Source organism: Canis lupus, chromosome 18 (genome assembly GCF_003254725.2).
Source record: "Canis lupus dingo isolate Sandy chromosome 18, ASM325472v2, whole genome shotgun sequence".
In the NCBI taxonomy this organism is placed as follows: Eukaryota; Metazoa; Chordata; class Mammalia; order Carnivora; family Canidae; genus Canis; species Canis lupus.
Genome location: NC_064260.1, coordinates 15,228,794 through 15,247,533, shown reverse-complemented (window position 1 = coordinate 15,247,533; position 18,740 = coordinate 15,228,794). Strand labels below are relative to the sequence as shown.

The window sequence follows — 18,740 nt, the reverse complement described above, 5'->3', positions numbered from 1 at the left end:
TGCCATAAGGAAGGGTAGTTTTAAAGGAGCTTATTCATCTTTGAAAACCTACTCTCAGACCTAATGATGGGAAAGCAATTATGGGAAACTATTCACTGAGATAAACCAACCTGAGCTTTATAGCTCAGAAATAACAGAACATCCTTATGAAGTGCCCCCAACCCCTGGTGGAGTATAGTAGACTGGAGCAGAGGTATCAAGTGGTAATTCCTTAGGCTCTTTGGGGAGGTGTTAGATCATAACTGGATTCTTCTCGTACACTTATATAACAAAATGTTTTGAAATTTATCTTGTCTTTGTTCTTACCGGATCCAGTACAGTTTGGTACTATGAGACCAGAAGTATATTCCGCAAACATCTAGGATGAACCTGGGAGTATACTTTAATGGCGAGTCAGAGGGTTAGAGAGATCTGAGCACAGTTCTGACTGGAAGTCAGTACTCTTCCTTACCGCCCCTTGGATCTTGAACAAGCAAGCCAACACTTGCCTTCACCATGAGCAGTTAAATGTATGTTAATTATGCTGGAATTAAAAAAACCAATCAATGAGCAGTTATTTTTGCCCACTTTGGAAGGACAAAAAATAATTGCAACTTTTCTTTGTAATTTAGATTAGTGAAAAGAAAAATTCATATTTAAAAGAGAAGCTACTTTCTTGACTACAAATGATATAAAACCTGCCTTTTAATTTTTATATGCCTCAGTTATTGTGGCATCACTAGTTTACTTAAATTCCTGGTCTGAGATGTAGACTCTTATTTGATTTTAAACAACATACTGTTTGAATACCAAATTATGTTTTCTCTAATGTAAAGGCTCCATGTAGTGTAAATAGGGGATAGCACTTACTCTGTGCCAGATACTATACCATTTGGAGAGCTTTTATATATGTTATATATGTTATTTAGCTTAACCTTATGTGTAGAGCTAGTTTGTTATGACCCTCCTTTTACAGATAAGGATTGAGATGTAGAAAAGTTATGTAACTTGAAGTCATGGTGTACGTGGCAAAGCCAGGACTCATACTCAGCAGTCTAGCCGCAGACTCTCTGTGCTTCCTGTTGTTTGTCCAGGATACACAGCTGTACGTACATTGGGGGAGAAAGAGAAAATAGATACTAGAACATTTATGATGATTCTCACTGGAAGACATTATTTTTTAATGTGTGTCTGTGTGTGTGAGAACGCATATACTGCTTTTAGATTTTTATAGAGTAAAAATAAAAATATTTGATAACCAGATAGAAAACATATACCTACACAGCAAACAAAATGTGCTTGTGCTGACAGATGTAATCCTTATTTCCATACCCATTATAATTGAACTTGAAATAATTATATATTAGACAACAAAAAAAGTGAATAGTCATTATACTTTAGGATCAGGTGTATTCAATAGAGCTAATAAAGATAATTATATATACACTGTAGGTTAAAAAAAATCAACAGAATTAATTTAAAAGGGACTGTGTAAATTTTCAAATAGTGATGGTCAATTCTCACACTTTTTTTTCTTCTTAATGTATATTCATCTGGATATTTTGAGAGGCAGCCAGGGTAGAAAAACACTGCATAATATCAGATTATTCTTACAGACTGATAATAGAAGCCGTAATAAACCTAAATTTAGTGTTTGTGTTTATAAAATATACTGAAGTCTCTTAGACCTTACTGTATTTCAAAAGGTACCATGTGTTTTCTTCCTGACAAAGTACTATTGTTTAAAAAATTGTAGGAGCAGAAGTTAACCAAAGAAATGTAGAATGACGTTTTGATTTTTTGGACATCATCTATGAATAATTTACATTACCCAGGATATCATTTTGGATAATATATCAATTTCAAATTTGTTATCAGAATGTTCTATAGAAGAATCTGTGTAATTATATATCAATTGATGCAAATTTTTCTTTTCTCTAGCACTTGGTCAATGAATGGTTAAGTGAGAAGAATGAGAAGACAGGAAAACCTTCAGACAGCCTTTCAGAAAGGCCTCTGCGCATAACTACAGATCCTGAAGTGTTAGCTACCCAGCTCAATTCTTTACCAGGTCTCACTTACAGTCCCCACGTGTACTCTACTCCTAAGCACTATATTAGATTTACGTCACCATTCCTTTCAGAAAAAAGGAGAAGAAAAGAACCTACTGAAAACATTTCTGGCTCATGCAAGAAGGTAAACTTTTCTTTGGATATAAAAACCTAGGATGAGCCAAAGGCCAGTCTCCTTCCTTACTACCATTCCTGGTAGTGAAATGCTTTTAGCCTCAGCTCTACATTTAGAAGCTATATAAACAGCTACAAATTGATTTCTGTTCATTTGTCATGTATTCCAGCGATGGTTGAAGCAAGCCTTAGAAGAGGAAAACTCCGCAATTTTACATAGATTTAACTCACCCTGTCAAGAAAGATCCAGAAGTCCTACAGTCAATGGTGAAAGTAAAAGTCCACTGCTCCTAAATGATAGCTGTTCCCTTCCAGGTAGAATTTCTTTTGAGTGTTTAGTGTGAAGAATGTGGCAGGATATATACAGCTTATACAACAGAGACATTCTAGTTGTTATACACTTTATAAAAGAAACATTTTTTCTGTCCTCTAGCCTTTTGGATGAAGATAAACATGAAAACCTTAATTTGCAGTACCATGTATATTTGGGCTTATGGATCAGTGTTTGGGCTGTTTCTCAGATCTTAACAAAGTCTTAGAAATCAATTTAACATCTGTAGTTGTAAGACTTCTCAGACTCTAGGCCCATAGGCCATCTGGCAAGATGCTTCGTGCTGTAATAGTAAAATTAATTCATGTGCGGGTGGGGAGAGAGTGTTTCATATTAGTAGAATCTTTAGAAACCCTGAAATTGAGTTGGTGAAAGTCATCAACAATTACTGTTGTTGATGTTTTGGTCTTTCCCAGAATATATTACAGATTATAGCAAATGCCAGCAATATAATGTCTATTATTATTGCACCAACAGATTTAACTACACCACTGAAAAAACGAAGGCTTTATCAGTTGCTAGATTCTGCTTACTCTGAAACCTCCACACCTACTCCCTCACCGTATGCTACGCCAACTCACACAGATATCACTCCCACGGACCCATCGTTCGCCACTCCGCCACGGGGAAAATCAGATGACGAAGCTTGCAGAAATGGTTATAAGCCTATATATTCACCAGTTACCCCAGTAACTCCTGGCACACCAGGAAATACCATGCACTTTGAGGTGAGACATTTAAATGGGAAAAGAAAACCTGTGGGGATGGTATATTTAACAGCCCTCCCCCCCTTAACAACTATTGTGCTTTGAGTAAGAAAAGACAGTTTTTAAGAAACCAAAAGGGCAAATTTGGAACATGCATTTATATGAACTTAAACTTTTATATTTACATTTTTATTAAAAGTTTTATCACATAAAACTTTCATGTTGTTGATACTTAGTATCAGACTAAATGGCTATGTGTATCAACTGGACCTTAAACCAAAGTCTGTATAAGTTTTCATTTCTATAAATATCATGGATTTACAGATTTTAACTTTCAATTCTAATTCTTTTATATAGAATATTTCTTCCCCAGAAAGTTCTCCAGAAATTAAGAGACGCACTTATAATCAAGAGGTAAGGAGTTATTCAAAAAGATTAAATAGGTGACCTCTTTCTCTTATCATTATTTTGCTTAAATATTGGGAGATTTTAAAATAAGTAGTCTCAAGATGTTTTTATTTGTGTCATTGTTTTGTTTTGGTTCTACAAACAGGGATATGACCGATCTTCAACCATGTTAACATTGGGGCCTTTTAGAAATTCCAATTTAACGGACCTGGGTCTGCAAGAAATCAAGACTATTGGTTATACCAGCCCTAGGAGTAGGACTGAAGTCAACAGGCAGTGCCCTGGAGAAAAGGAATCTGTGTCAGACCTTCAACTGGGACTCGATGCAATTGAGCAAACTGCCTTACATAAAACCATGGAACCACCTACACACGACAGGACTGATTCTAACAGCCAACTGGAATCTACTCACTCTGGACGGGGCACAATGTATTCTTCCTGGGTAAAGAGTCCTGACAGAACAGGAGTTAACTTCTCAGTAAACTCTAACTTGAGGGACCTGACACCCTCCCATCAGTTGGAGGTTGGAGGAGGCTTCCGAATAAGTGAGTCAAAGTGCCTGATGCAGGATGATACTAGAGGCATATTTATGGAAACACCTGTGTTTTGTACTTCAGAAGATGGGCTTGTTTCTGGTTTCGGACGGACTGTTAATGACAATTTGATCGACGGGAGTTGCACACCCCAGAATCCACCACAAAAGAAAAAGGTTACAAATTTAACGATTTTAGTCCTTTTAATAGTGTCTTTTTCATACTCCTTCTGAGGGTTATTAGCAGTTATACTATGTGTTATGTAAGGCATTCGTACTCCAGTTAAATTTTTTATATGTACATTTTTAAACCTTTTGTAAACGCTCAATTAGAAAATGTTTACAGAGAAGTAGAACGTTCTAGTGTTAAGGAAAATGCTTCTAAGCATGGTTTCAGAGATCGAAACCTCAAGGTGATCTATTTCACTGAAAGAGTAACTTCAAAATAACCACTTCCCGGCCAAATAAACAGAGTTGAATAATATCTGTGTTCTTCTTATCCTTACTTGCCATAGAACAGCCAGCCTTGCATTGGAGAAATGCTTCTTTCTTCATCCATAATACCTATATAGTCTTTAGGCCATGGATAGGAGTATTTTGAGAATGTTCTATAAACAATAATGTAAGTTCCCTGACATTCCACCATCATTTGGTTGGGCAGACATACTGAGAAAATTAGAATGCCTTATTTCATAGGAATGGGATAAACGACGACATTTATTTTATTTGTTAATAGGCTTATTGCTTTGCAAGTCAAAGAATTTTAGTGATGTGTGCTTTTAATTTTTGTAACAGAGTCCAGTTGGCAACTTTGTGGGAAGCAATGTAGTATAGTGGAAAGAGCACGGGCTTTCAAGTAAGACCTAGGTTCGAATCCCGGCTCCAACACTCACCAGCTGTGTGACCGTGAGTGAGTGAGTTACTCAATTTCCTCATCTGTAAAATGGGGATGATAATATACCTATTTCATAGGGTTGTTGTGAGGATTAAATGAGATAATGTATGTAAATCATCTAAATGCAATGCCTGGCATATAATAGGCATTGATAATTGTTAATTATTATTATTATTATTTGTTCAAAAATCAAATTATTTTACATAATTTTCCTAATGTAAATATAGTAATTCTCTTTAGAAAAAAAAATAGATTGACTCTGACCTGTAAAACAAAAATAAAAGATTTGCTTTTCCTTATCTTTCTTGCTCCAAGGTTTCTCTATTAGAATACCGTAAGAGACAGCGTGAAGCCAGGAAAAGTGGCTCTAAGGCAGAGCACTTTCCCCTGGTTAGTGTGTCACCTCACGCAAGTGGCAACTCAAGCAACAGTGGTGACGGGTGTGCCAGCAGGAGCGAGAGTGGGGAGCAGCTAGAAGGCACAGCTAGCCTGCCTTTACCAGCACCAGCTACAGCTTATAGTGCTACTTCGGAAGAAACCAGCAATAACTGTCCTGTTAAGGAAGCTCCTGCCAGTGAGAAGAATGAACCAGAAGTTCAGTGGTAAGCCTGGGTAGTGTAACTTAGAATGAAAGTTGTCTTTGTTCTTTGTCATCCAGGCGGGAGCTTTTACATAGCTGATTTTAAAAGCGGCTAGATCTGGAAAGCACACGCTTTCATTAGTGAACTCTCTCCCCGTCTGCTGCCGTCGCCCTGGGCCAAGGGGCTAGACGGTGCGGTCATAACATGGAGAGATCCTCTCTGTCGAGAGGGTTTCAGGCAGCCCTGTGTTTGCCTGTGTGAAGGCTCCGCTGTGCTTCCTTTTTGACAGTTCTCACATTTTCCCCACAAATATCCTGTCCAGAGAACTGTCCTCTTAGTCTGCAGCCTGTGGTTTCCCTGTATCCCAAACCGGTTACAGAAAGGAAGAACAAATTATTTTTTTCAGTAGGACCAGCAGAGGCTGGATGTGGGAAGGGTCTTGGCAAAGGGCAGAAGGGCCCATTCACTTGGCCTCTGGGTCCCCTCACCCCCAAGAGCTTCCCGCTGGCCTTACAATCCAGACACAAGGTCAGATCTGGCACCTGCCGTGGTGTCTGGAATGCTGATATACCACCCTTCAGCCCCCACTCCCCGTCACCAAGAAATCGCTTGCGACAAAGGAATGGAGGCTGTGTTCAAAGCTTTACACCTGAGTATTTTCCCAGCAGCGCAACAGCCTTGGTCTGAGAGGACATGTTGGCCATCAAGGACAAAGAATAATCTAGCTGGCAGTAGCTTCCTTGAACTGATGGTATGATTGATTTTATGTTCAAGGACCGCTTCAACCTCAGTGGAGCAAGTGAGAGAAAGGAGTTACCAGCGAGCGCTACTTCTCAGCGATCATCGAAAAGATAAAGACAGTGGTAAGTGAGCTTGTTCCTTTGCTGAGAAGTGGAGCCAGCGGACCCCTCTGCACCCTCGTTCTTGGCAGCGCTAACATTCTCTTCGGGTCTGCTTCGTCTCTAGGGGGAGAGTCACCATGTGTCCCATGTTCACCGAGTCATGTTCCGTCTTCACCTTCATCTCATTCAAATCACATTCCCCAGTTGCAACCCAAGGGCCCAGTCCCTCCTTTCAGTGAACTTATGGAAGGTCAGTAAGCAGATGACCTATCGTGGTTATTGTTTTAAAAACCTTTTTAAATCAGGAAGGAGAGCACCTTTCTAAGAAGTGGGTTGGAAGAGAATTTATGCCGCTCTGTAGTGTTAGTACTGGGTGGTGTTGGTCGCGCAATTTTACATTTACTCCAGGTTTCTTCTACTTTACAGATCCCGACACTGAAAATCCAGAACCCATGACTACAAGTGAATGTCCATCCCCAGACACCTCTCAAAATACTTGTAAAAGCCCTTCAAAAATGAGCAAGGTAATACAATTGACCTTTGAATGTGGCCGTTCAGAGAAGTGGACGCTAATGTGCACACGGAGATTTTCCTGCTGTACCAAGGATCAGCTTGCGATTCTTGCGCTGCTTTGGGACCGGCTGGTCTCCTGTGCGCACGGCACCTCGGTATTCCTCCTAGAGGTCCACCCGTCAGCCCCGGAGATTCAGGCTTTTCCTGAACAGTCCGTTTTCTAACACCAAAGGTCAGACGACCAGTTCATTGGAAAGAAATGCTACTGCCATCCCGATTCAAGAAGACGTGGTGGTCTCACGTTGGTGCCAGGATCTGTGGAAACTAAAGATGAGGGATCGAAGATGGATTTTCTTTTTTCCTCAAATGTATCATTATATACATTTCAGTGGTCTTGTACTTGGATTATTCATATTTGAACAAAAGACATTTGAGGTTATAGCAGTTTGGGCGAGCACGTTTAATTTACCCAAACTGGTTGATCGTTAGGTTGGGTGCAGGATACGGAATTGAAACTTGCCAAGTGCTGGAGGTTACCAGAATTCTTTCAGGATAAGGCTCAGAAGCAGGTTTGATCACTTAGGGGAAAAAGGCACACTGAGTGTAAAGACCATTATTTCCGTAACTTGTCTTCAATAAAAATTAATCAAGGGCATTCTGGTTATGCTCAGCACCAGAACTCACTCAGCTACTGAAAAGGCTGCCTGTCTTTGTCTTGAGTGTGTCTCCCCCCTCCCCACCCCCACAGCCCGGTGTCGGGCTTCTCCAACCTGTCTCATCCTCCACCCCTTTCTAAAGGGGATCCTGAAATAACCTTAAATACCACCGGTAACCATCCTCCATGTACAGAACACGTGTCTTATGGGATCCGTTTTCTTTCCACAGCCTGCTTCCCCGGGCCCCGTGCTTCCTGTTCAGCCACAAGGGAAAATACCCACCAAGTCCGATTCGCACTGGGAGGCGAGTGCACCCGCGTCAGAAGCCGAGAGCGGGGTTCACCTGAAAGCAGAAGTCCACCCGAAGCAGCTGCTAAGTAACACCCAAGCGCTGGCCAAGAATCCTCCTCCTCAGCCACTCGTCCGAAGCGCATCCGAGCAACTTTCACAGAAGCTGCCGTCCGCGCCAGTGAAGTTGCACTGTCCTCCGTCCCCTCATGTAGAAAACCCTCCCAAGTCCTCGACACCCCACCCACCTGTGCAGCACGGTTATCTCTCACCAAAGCCCCCCTCCCAGCAGCTGGGATCGCCCTACAGGCCTCATCATTCACAGTCACCTCAAGTGGGAACACCTCAGCGAGAGCCTCAGAGAAATTTCTACCCAGCGGCACAGAACCTTCAAGCCAGTACTCAGCAGGCCCCGTCTGGAGCCCTATTTACACAGACCCCCTCAGGACAATCCTCAGCGACATATAGTCAGTTTACCCCCCCAGGTCTGAGCAGCACGGCACCGCCCCCTCCACCCCCTCCGCCCCCCTCCTCCTCGTCTTACTATCAAAACCAGCAGCCCTCTGCGAACTTTCAGAATTATAATCCGCTTAAAGGTAGTCTTTCCCAACAGACTGTGTTTGCATCGGGACCAAATCAAGCCCTTCCCGGCACCAGCGGCCAGCAGCCCGCCCCAGGCCACCACGTCACTCCAGGGCATTTCTTGGCTTCGCCCAACCCTCCTCTCCACCATCAAAGCGCTGCGGCTGTGGTTCCTCCCCCGCCGCCCCCACCCCCCGCCCCTGGGCCGCACCTTGTGCAGCAGCCGAGCTCCCATCAGCAACACTCTGTAGCTCACGTAGTTGGGCCTGTTCACGCCGTCACCCCTGGGTCTCACATTCATTCTCAAACTGCTGGCCACCATCTGCCCCCGCCCCCACCACCCCCTGGTCCCGCCCCGCATCACCACCCGCCACCTCCCCATCCTTCCACAGGACTCCAGGGTCTACCAGCACAGCACCAGCATGTTGTAAATTCGGCACCCCCCCCACCTCCTCCGCCACCACCCTCCAGTGTTTTGGCTTCTGGGCATCACACCGCCTCTGCTCAAGCCTTACACCATCCACCTCATCAAGGACCTCCACTTTTTCCTTCAAGTGCTCATCCAGCTGTACCACCGTATCCCTCCCAAGCCACACATCACACCACTCTGGGACCGGGACCCCAACACCAGCCTTCTGCAACAGGGCCACATTGTCCATTACCAGTCGCAGGTCCTCATCTCCAACCCCAAGGACCAAACAGTATTCCAACACCTACTGCTTCAGGGTTCTGTCCTCATCCTGGCTCTGTGGCCCTGCCGCATGGGGTTCAAGGACCTCAGCAGGCATCTCCAGTGCCCGGACAGATTCCAATTCACAGAGCACAGGTGCCACCAACATTTCAGAACAATTACCATGGTTCAGGGTGGCATTAAAATGGACTCCAAAAACATTTTTTAAAATGTTCTGTAAGATAAACTGTATATTTCATATGTACCTGTTAAGGTACTTTTTAAAGCTTGTACATGAAACTTTGTATAAAAAAAAAAAAAAAACACCAGTGCTCTTTCATTGTATTTTTCCCATTTTTGCTTTTTAAAATTCCTTAAAAAATGTGCTGTTAAGCCAGTATTAGGTATCTTTATTTTGTAAGTGAACATTCCAGCTGTTTTTCTGGCAGTAGATTTGATGCTACATGATCTTTAAATTTTATTGTTGCAGTTAAAATTCATTTAGTGAATGTTTTCTATATTATTTTATACATATGCATTTAAGTACACAGCTAAGTAATGGCACTATGCGGATTTTCATTTTTTTTTCCTGTCAGCAGTTCTGTGAGTGCATCTTAGGTATAAAAAAAATATGCAATACAGATTTTTATAGTTTGGTGTGGACATGGCTCATTTTGTTTTATCGGTTATTTGCAAGCAAAATGTAATTTAATGTATAGATGATTTTTAATGTCTCCTGACAAACTGTAAATACTGCATTTCTTTTGCGTATATAATTGCTTACAGCTTTTCTTATTTGATATATAGCTTTGTACATACGGCAAGTCTTTGCAAAACTGTGTGATCTTTGTGGAAGTAGTACAGTATATGGCCTTTAATTTCTTTTTTATTTTAAATATACTGTCACATTGAAGCACTGGTTGGGCATTTTAATTCATGTTAATAAATCACAATTATGTCAGTTTTACCAAATTGTCCTGTACAACTTCTGAGATTGGAGTCTGTTTAAACAAGAGTTTTTAACACAAGTTCCATCTTTTCAGATCTAGTTTGTAAGGAGCCTTCCAGTGTCTTGAGCTCCACCTACCTCAGCTGGACATAGCAGACATCAGGAGGAGTAAGGGGCTGTTCCTACCGGTCATGCTCCTACTGGTCATTTGTGCGGGAGCGAGAAGCCACAGGAGGCCCCCTTGCTGGGGGGGGGCCGCGTACACTTACTTCCAACTGGCCTCACGCGAAACGAACCCCTACTGTTCCAGCCCTGCCTGTGGCTGAGTTCCAGCCCAGAACTCAAGGGTTCGGAAGTCTGGCGTAGTCAGCCTGGCAACCCAAACCCCTCATTTTGTACCCTGTAGCGCACGCAGGACTACAGGGTCTTGCCGATCAATCAAAATTACTTGAAAACCCTAAATTAACGTTTACTATCTAGCTATACTATTAAAAAGAAAGTAGTAGATCTTCGGAGTTCGTTTCGGGCATACAAGACTAAAAGGAACAAAGCAGCATGCTTTGAGTTCTCAAGTGAAATGAAAGTAGCCTCTCAAATGGACACTTCGCTGAAATACCCAATGCTAGCTTTTGTTTTGGGAAAATAAAATCCTTTGTCTTCTACCTTTAGGAGAATTAAGTATAACCGGAAGTAATGACACAAACACATTTTTCCAGTTTTCACCTAGTTGACATAGTTTGGCACAGCATGTACCCTCTGTGCACTGGAGAAAACCGTAAGCAGACTAAGAATGACTGGATAAAATCTGGCAGTAATGAAAAGTCAGGTTTTACAGTAACCTTTAATTTCCATTTCCTTTTGAAAACCAGCTCATGACAGTACACGAAGACCGCTGCGTCCAGGACTCAATTCTAATCAGCTTCAAGTTTTAAGAGAACTTAGGTCAACTTTGCCCTTCTTGACTTTAGCGAACAACGTTCTACTCACAGGTGTTCATTAAGGACACGCTTGTCTAAGAAAACATGGCTTTATCTCGCCCGGCCCCGCGGTTTCACAGAACAGAGGTGGTTAACCATCAGCACAGCGAGCAGCATTGGTCACCTCTTTAAAAAGACTGTCCTTCTAAGGACTTTAAGTTCCTCAGTTATAAATTTGCCTACTATACAAATAACTGATAGAGAAGCTTCTCCATGACCTGCAGGACCTCGCGGGATTCCCGGACTCCTTGATGAAGGGCGCACACACTCTCAAATACGGTCTCTGCCAAAACTTGATTAAAGTTTTAAAAACATTACTGGAAGAAAAAGGGGAATTTAGGAATAATCTCAATTGTGAATACAAATTGGAGTTCTCTACCCAAGGAGAAACTAGTTTATCGTGTTAGTATGATCCGGGTACAGGAAGAAGCAAGTTAGTAAATCAGTTTTCACCTGAAAAATTCATGCTTTCCTGAAGCGTCTAAATTTGCTTTTTTCGGCCTTTGGGCAGTTCTACTCTCCAGGCAGCCAGCTTCTCCTCTGCTGAAATCACGTGTGTGATCCGCTGCTTGTCCTTTGCCGTGAAGACTTGACCCGGACTAATGGGAGGAGAAGCCAGGACGCTCCCTCGGACCAGCGAGCTGGCTGCGGCACTCAGCTCACACGTGTTCTTTATCATCAAGCCACCAAGATTCTGCTAAAAACCACACTATTTCTAATACAAATGTATACTCCTTTCTAATACAAATGTATACTCCTTCTAGAACAATTTTCTTAAGAGCCAGCGAGGCTCTTAAATTTAGAAGGGACAGATCTTTACAAATTCCGAACAATCTAGTTTATTTTCTAACATGAGCCGGAACTGCATTGGATAAATTTCATTCACGTGTGCTATAAACCCTGTATTGATGCTTCAGAGTTAGGGAAGACAAAGACGTACTTGGTGGCTCTTGTAAGGACGGTCCCTGCGGACATGGTGTCTGTCGTAGAACCTACTCCGTAACCTACAGCCTCGTCAGAAACCCTTAGCATGCACGATGCATAGGAAGTGCTTATGTTCTGTCTCACAGCCACATGTGACATCATGCTAACTCCTGAAAGGACTGTGTCTCGTTCCCTCAAGATGAATACTGTTAAGAAGATTTAAAAAAATGTGCAATGCCCAAACACAATGTAACTCCTTTGTTTTTTGATAGAAGGTGAATGAAAAAGAATCACTGCAATTCTAGGTAGTGAATCTGTACGACACAGCAATTCTTCTAAACCCACATTCTGTTCTTAGAAAACAATGAATGATTTCCTTATAATAAGTCTTAATGCATGTTCTACAACTAGTTTCCTGCGACAGGAATGCTGATGCTTTCTTTAGTTTGGGCTACACTACACTAAAAGGAGAGCAAATGTTTGTTGATTCTATCGCTTCAAATACAGGCCAATGACCAAGGCAATGTCTGGAAAAAAAAACCAAAACACTTTAATTTTTAAGACAACTGCAAGCACCTCAAACAATGGATTATTATTACAACACTTGTTATCTTTTCACAATCTAGTTATTGCAAAGGCATATGGATAAATGTTAATGGACAAAGTCAAGAAAAACGAGGCACCTTAATGAATGTGAAAGTTTAAAAAAAACCTGACATTCAATCCACTGACTTCTAAAAGAGGCTAGAGAGACCTCCGTATATTACATTCTAAAATGGTATTGCCTACTATGGTTTGTGTCCTGGATTCTACAAGTTTAAGGAAATGCATAAACAAAAGTGTGTGCAACCTGCAAAGGGAAAATCATTTTCTCAACTTCAATGCATGGGAAGACAACGAAAAAGCTAGTAAAACTATCGTAGCCACACAGAAACGTGATCCCTGCTACCTCGCAGATGTTAGGATCGTGCCTGCTGCTCTAACTTACATACCATACCTGGGTTTTGGACAAACACAAGCAAACTTTTCCAAAAAATATAGATATATATATTTTTTTCTCATTCCACACACTGCACATGGTTTTGTTGTCCGATTTAATCTATGTAGAGTTTAACTTACAGTGTTTGGAGGAGGCAACACCACATGGTACCGGGCTATCACATTTTTAAAGGGAAATTGCTTTTTCCTTTAAAGTACTTTTAAAAATATGCAAAAATATGAATGGGAGTGCCAAAACTATAATACGTATTTCAGAATGAAAGCGTGTCTTTTCTTGCTTTAAAGTGCCATATAGGGAATGACATAACTCAGAGCCACTTTGTTTAAAATCCAATGTAAAAAGGACTGTTAGGGAATGAAAGGTCTGCACGGCTCCTGGGAGCAGTTCAAGTCCGCTACATGCAACTCAGGCTACAAAGCACTCAAGACTTGGTAGCTTTTCTGAAATTTGAGTCCCCATCCCATATTTAATGGAAATTAACATTTACAGGGTGCATTTACATACACTATAATACAGGAATGATGTCCCTTTGCCAGAAGATAAAATTGTACATTTCCTTGCTATTTCTTGGTTCCAACTTGATAATTTCTTAAGATTGTAAATTATATAGTACTCAGCTAAAATATTTCTTCATAAATAGTTACAAAACCTGCCAAAACACAAGAGGGAAAGTATTTTTCGTTCAAAAAAATTGACATTTGAATGTCACACAACACAAGAAACAATGCTTAGAGACATGTTATTGTTTCCAGAAGAAAGTGGGTCAGTAAACTACTAAGCTGAAGACAAAAGACTACCCTTCCCCAGGATCACAGTGCACAAAAAGCAAAATGTCAAACAACAGTACCTCAAAGCAAAATAAAGGTCTGAGGATGAAGCCAGCTCACTTGTAATCCTGTTAAAGAATGAGAGTCACCGTTTAGGTCCAATGTACTGGAAAACATTTGCTAGCTCAGAATGCTCGATTTGTAGAATCTGCTAAGAATTCAACCAAGGATGCCGAAGGCATTCGCCAGCTGAGGCTCGTTTTTCTGGAACCATTTCTAACATTGGGATCAGGAAATCTGTAAACTGTGCAGCATCTTCATGGGGCCAACCATACTTTTCCACAAGGACATCAAACAGGCTCCAGGGCTTCAGCTTGGTGATATGTCGCAGTTCTCCTACAGGGAAGAAACAGGCACCGTCAGGAGAGCTCGGGTGTGCGCTTCCCGCCGGTGGTGCAGCCAGGTGTTCAAGGAGGCGGACACCTACCTGCCCGACACTAAGCAACGCCAGGAAAGGCTGGCCTTCTCCTCAAGCAGCAACCGCTAGGTCTCTAGGCTGTGTCGCATTTCATGGAAGCTTGGCAAGTGCCAGTAAGGGGGTTCAGATCAAGAGTCCCGGGCTCCTCCAGGTGTCCCCACCCCACGTCTTTTACTTGTAAAGAATGACAAAGGCACGCTCTCTCCACTGTGGGGTCTTCTACAATTTGTAAACATGCTTAGGAGAAGCTCAAGCTGCGTACAGAGCCCTGGCCCGTCCCCTCTGCTGTTACCCACACAGAGAAAGGAGTCTTGCCCTCTGGACAGTGCTGTTTCGGAGAATCTCTCTGATGCTACAGACAGACTTTATCTCACTGTTCGACACGTAGCTGCCCCCTAGACGTGACTACCGAGCCCGACGTGCGGTGCTCAGCGCGAGGGAGGAACGCGAGGGTCCGTCTGTCTGTCTGTCTGTAACGGGCCACAAGCAACCAGCGGCTCCCGCACGGGGCGGCGCAGCTCAGCGCCAACCTGAATCAAACAGCGCTCATTTCTACACGCTCGGGGACAGGTCTAAGAGGTCAGGACGTCAGAGCTTGAGGTTGAACTCTGAAAGCGTGTTGGCTGCAACGTAAAAAGAGTAGGTTACAACCAACCCTGGCTGACCTGATGGTGACGCACAGCGATGTAGATGGTCCGAGGACAAGGCAGCCTTTGTCATAATAGGGGAAAAAGTTGCTTCAGGTCAAACTACTAAAAGGTCAGGTTACCCTTTAGGAGTAAATCCCTTCCTCTTCCACTCAGAAATTTTCCCAGGCCTGTCCGTGCAGAGGCCTGTGGGCACTCGCGGCCTCACGCATGCTCCCCGCGCACCGGCCCAGAGCGCCAGGCCTGCACCCGCCGCACACCCCCCGTACGTCCCATCTCCTCACCCCTTCCCCTTGCTCCGCTAAGCCACGAGTGAAGGTTTTCACGGTATGCACTAAGAGGCGAGCCGTGCTGTGCGTCCAGGGTCGTCTCAGGATGCCTGGGCCGGCTCACCCATTGAGGCATCTCCATTTAGACCACCGACCACCCCCTCTTCCATTAATCACAAAGAGAATCAAAGAACATTACAGGAGACTAAAAACGAGAAAAAATGACCCATAATTTCATGCACAAGGATTTTTTTTTTTTTTGGGGGGCTCACATGCTCTTTTAATTCTGTTCTTATGAGCTGGTATCTCTATAGTGCTGTACTTATCAAGTACACAGAATTTGGAATTAATAAAACTCTAGGGAATGTTTCTTGTCAGACAGTGTGTAAAATCATCTGAGGACGGAGGCTAGAGCTCAGGGTGGTTACAGAACTGTAGGTCAGGTCTACTTCTATGAGGGAAGTGGACTTGACATCTTAGGGGAGAAAGTGTTCCCCCCTGTGGAAGGAAGATCGTGTCACTGGGAATGAAGTCTGAGCAATCGCTGGAAGTTCATCCCCTTTAATATGGAAATTCCAGCTCTAGGAATCCAGCCTAAGAGAATAAACCCTAGCACCCACCACCCCACACCCCAAACACACACACTGCAAAATCAGAGGTGCTTGTGAAATGCTTGGTGATAGGCAAATGGTGGCTAAACAACCAACCAACCATCGGACACCTACTTGATGAACACTATTTAATATTACCTAATAACATGGAGTGAAATTATATGGCACAATGTCTGGTACCAGAAGAATCGGATCGCAAGAGTAGTTTTCAAAACGCCCTTAAAGATGCAAAGCAGGTGCCCCCAAACACCAGCTTCGTTACTGGTTTTCTAGGGACTGTGGCTCTCAACGGAGCAAGGATAAAGGACACTAGGGAAGTTCACATCACACATCACACGCTAAAACCAAGTTCTCTGGAAAGGGAGACCCCTCCACCACTGACCTTCATCTGTTCTGGCCCAGAGCAAACATGCCGTGGGTTTAAATGGACGCACCTGCCGAGCTGCAGTGTCTGCGGAGACTGAGGAGGAAGCTCTGTCAGGGGGTGCCACTTTTAAACTAAAATTCATCAACAGGCATCAAATTAAGTACAATCTTTTATGAAAAGAGAGCAGCTTTACTGTGCTGGATGCCTTAAAACCTGAATAATAGTGACGAAAACAATACACAGCCGAAAGGCCAAAAAAATCTATTTATTCATACCTCACTAGCTAGAAACCAACACATTTATTTCCAACGTACAGACTAAAATACCTAACTTCCGTTGGCTAGGTAGTCCCACACAACCATGTGCAAAGACGCTGTAACAGGAAACATGCAACATGCAACACAGTCCTGAGCACCAACTGGTACTGAACACACAATAACACCGCAGGAACAACACCGAATTGCCTCTGAACACAACAGACATGTGGGTCATGTAGATAGCTGGAAGAACTAATGCCAAGAAAAAAGCCAGGAAGTAAACTGGCCCAGGCCCTACGATCACATGTACAAGTTACTGTGTTCAATTCAATACGAAACACAGTCTTCTTTTTTTTTTTTTTTTTTTTTTTTAAATTTTTATTTATTTATGATAGTCACAGAGAGAGAGAGAGAGAGAGGCAGAGACACAGGCAGAGGGAGAAGCAGGCTCCATGCACTGGGAGCCCGATGTGGGATTCGATCCCGGGTCTCCAGGATCGCGCCCTAGGCCGAAGGCAGGCGCCAAACCGCTGCGCCACCTAGGGATCCCGAAACACAGTCTTCTAAACAGTTGATCAGGTAGGAGCTCACTCATACATGGAATTTAAGAAAACAAACAGATAAACAGCAGTAGGGAAGAAAAGGAAAAAGAGAGAAGGAAACAAACCATGGGACACTCTTAGTGACAGAGAACACGCTGAGGGTGGTGGAGAGAAGGCGGATGGGCTGGATGGGGGATAAGCTGACACCTGTCAACTGATGAGTGGGGAAACCAAACACGGTCACCCACACACACACCTGGCACAGCACAGGGTACTGTACACGCCACCACACGCGAGAGGAACTGGGAGAAACCATCTCCAAGTCCACGTACTGCACGATCCCGTTTATAGGACCCGTCCAAACAGGGAAACTGCAGGAGGCAGAGAGCGGATCCACAGGCGCGAAGGGAGGTGGCGAGAGCAGGGTGAGTGCCACAGGCACCCGGTTTCTGGTCGAGAAAGAAGACACTGAAACCAGCTAGTGCTGACGGCCGCGTCAACTCTGGAATACACTAAAAACTACTGAACTGTATACTTTATTTTTTTTTTTTAAGATTTTATTTATTTAAAGAGAGATACAGAGAGAGGGAGGCAGAGACACAGGCAGAGGGAGAAGCAGGCTCCATGCAGGGAACCTGATGTGGGACTCGATCCAGGTCTCCAGGATCAGGCCCTGGGCTGAAGGCGGTGCTAAACCGCTGGGCCACCCGGGCTGCCCTGAACTGTATACTTTAAAAGGGTGAAGGGTCTAGATTACATCTCAATAAAGCTGTTATTAGAAACAGTACAAACCGTGGGACGCCTGGGTGGCTCAGTGGCTGCGCATCTGCCTTTGGCTCAGGAAGTAATCCAGAGTCCAGGGATCGAGTCCCATATCGGGCTCCCCTTGGGAGGCCCGCTTCTCCCTCTGCCTATGCCTCTGCCTCTCTCATGAATAAATAAAATCTTTAAAAAAAAAAAAAAAAAAGTATAAACCTTACAACAAAATAATGACTTTAAAAGAATTCCAACACCGTTAATGCATGCAGTAAAAACAAACACTCCACTAATTAGCAGCTCATAATAAATGATACGAATAAATGGGATGAACTATAATAGAACGTAATTGAACCTGTTATAGCAGCAATTTCACTACTTTCTTGGCATGATACGCTCAACTTCAAAATGAAATGATTAAAAACACTGATTCGGGCCTATGACCAGCTGTGGCCCATGGGCTGCTCTTTTCCAAAACGTCTGCTGTGTTCAGTGTCACCACTGTTTGCCTCCACGGCGCGGTCTCATCACTACAGCACCCTCCTGTCTTGCACCCTGACCCTAGCTGGGGGGGGCCTCGATCGTGCAGCCTGCAAACAGGGTGCAGGGCTGCCGCAGGGGTGCCACATGGGCCCTCCCAGGCGGGCTGGGACACAGCACCACTGCTTCTGGCTCATAAAGGCTTCCCTCCAAAACCAAGACCGAACACGGATTCATGTTTTTAAATTTATTAATAAGCACTTATTGTGTCCACTCTGCACCAGGCTGTGGGGATCCCGCAGCAAATGAGACACAGCGAGCCCCTGATCTCATAGAGAATCCTCACAACTCAGAAATGAAAAAAGTGAAACTAATTAAAGTAGTTCACATCTTGAGAGTTTCAGACTCCCTAGCATGAGGAACCTCTTCTAGTTATCTGCACCGAGTCCAGCTCCCTCGGAGATGCGCCCTGTGCCGGCGCCTGGCGCCTGCTGGCACCTGGCTGGCAGGTGGCAAACGGCAGAGCCTGACAAGTACCGCCACCCG

General features: G+C 43.6%; 2 protein-coding genes across 30 annotated transcripts in view; one reads left to right on the top strand and one right to left on the bottom strand.

Moving 5' to 3' along the window:
* KMT2E (lysine methyltransferase 2E (inactive)) overlaps nucleotides 1-10,142 on the top strand; it is a 92,607-nt gene extending 82,465 nt beyond the window's left edge. For 4 of the 6 annotated variants that reach the window (XM_025449484.3, XM_025449483.3, XM_049096593.1 and 1 more), the window contains 10 exons: nucleotides 1,921-2,175; nucleotides 2,336-2,480; nucleotides 2,974-3,224; nucleotides 3,561-3,617; nucleotides 3,757-4,320; nucleotides 5,354-5,640; nucleotides 6,394-6,482; nucleotides 6,586-6,711; nucleotides 6,888-6,985; nucleotides 7,860-10,142. In XM_025449484.3, coding sequence (XP_025305269.1) covers nucleotides 1,921-2,175; nucleotides 2,336-2,480; nucleotides 2,974-3,224; nucleotides 3,561-3,617; nucleotides 3,757-4,320; nucleotides 5,354-5,640; nucleotides 6,394-6,482; nucleotides 6,586-6,711; nucleotides 6,888-6,985; nucleotides 7,860-9,374 — 3,387 coding nt within the window. In that variant the 3' untranslated portion in view covers nucleotides 9,375-10,142. Of the gene's footprint in view, nucleotides 1-1,920; nucleotides 2,176-2,335; nucleotides 2,481-2,973; nucleotides 3,225-3,560; nucleotides 3,618-3,756; nucleotides 4,321-5,353; nucleotides 5,641-6,284; nucleotides 6,483-6,585; nucleotides 6,712-6,887; nucleotides 6,986-7,859 lie in introns of those variants that run through there. The other 2 variants (XM_025449485.3, XM_025449488.3) reach the window with 2 other exon arrangements.
* Nucleotides 4,329-18,740, bottom strand: part of SRPK2 (SRSF protein kinase 2) — a 249,376-nt gene continuing 234,964 nt past the window's right edge. For 19 of the 24 annotated variants that reach the window (XM_025449507.3, XM_049096594.1, XM_025449499.3 and 16 more), the window contains one exon: nucleotides 10,942-14,183. In XM_025449507.3, coding sequence (XP_025305292.1) covers nucleotides 13,999-14,183 — 185 coding nt within the window. In that variant the 3' untranslated portion in view covers nucleotides 10,942-13,998. Of the gene's footprint in view, nucleotides 7,299-10,941; nucleotides 14,184-18,740 lie in introns of those variants that run through there. The other 5 variants (XR_003137714.3, XR_007403574.1, XR_004806794.1 and 2 more) reach the window with 4 other exon arrangements.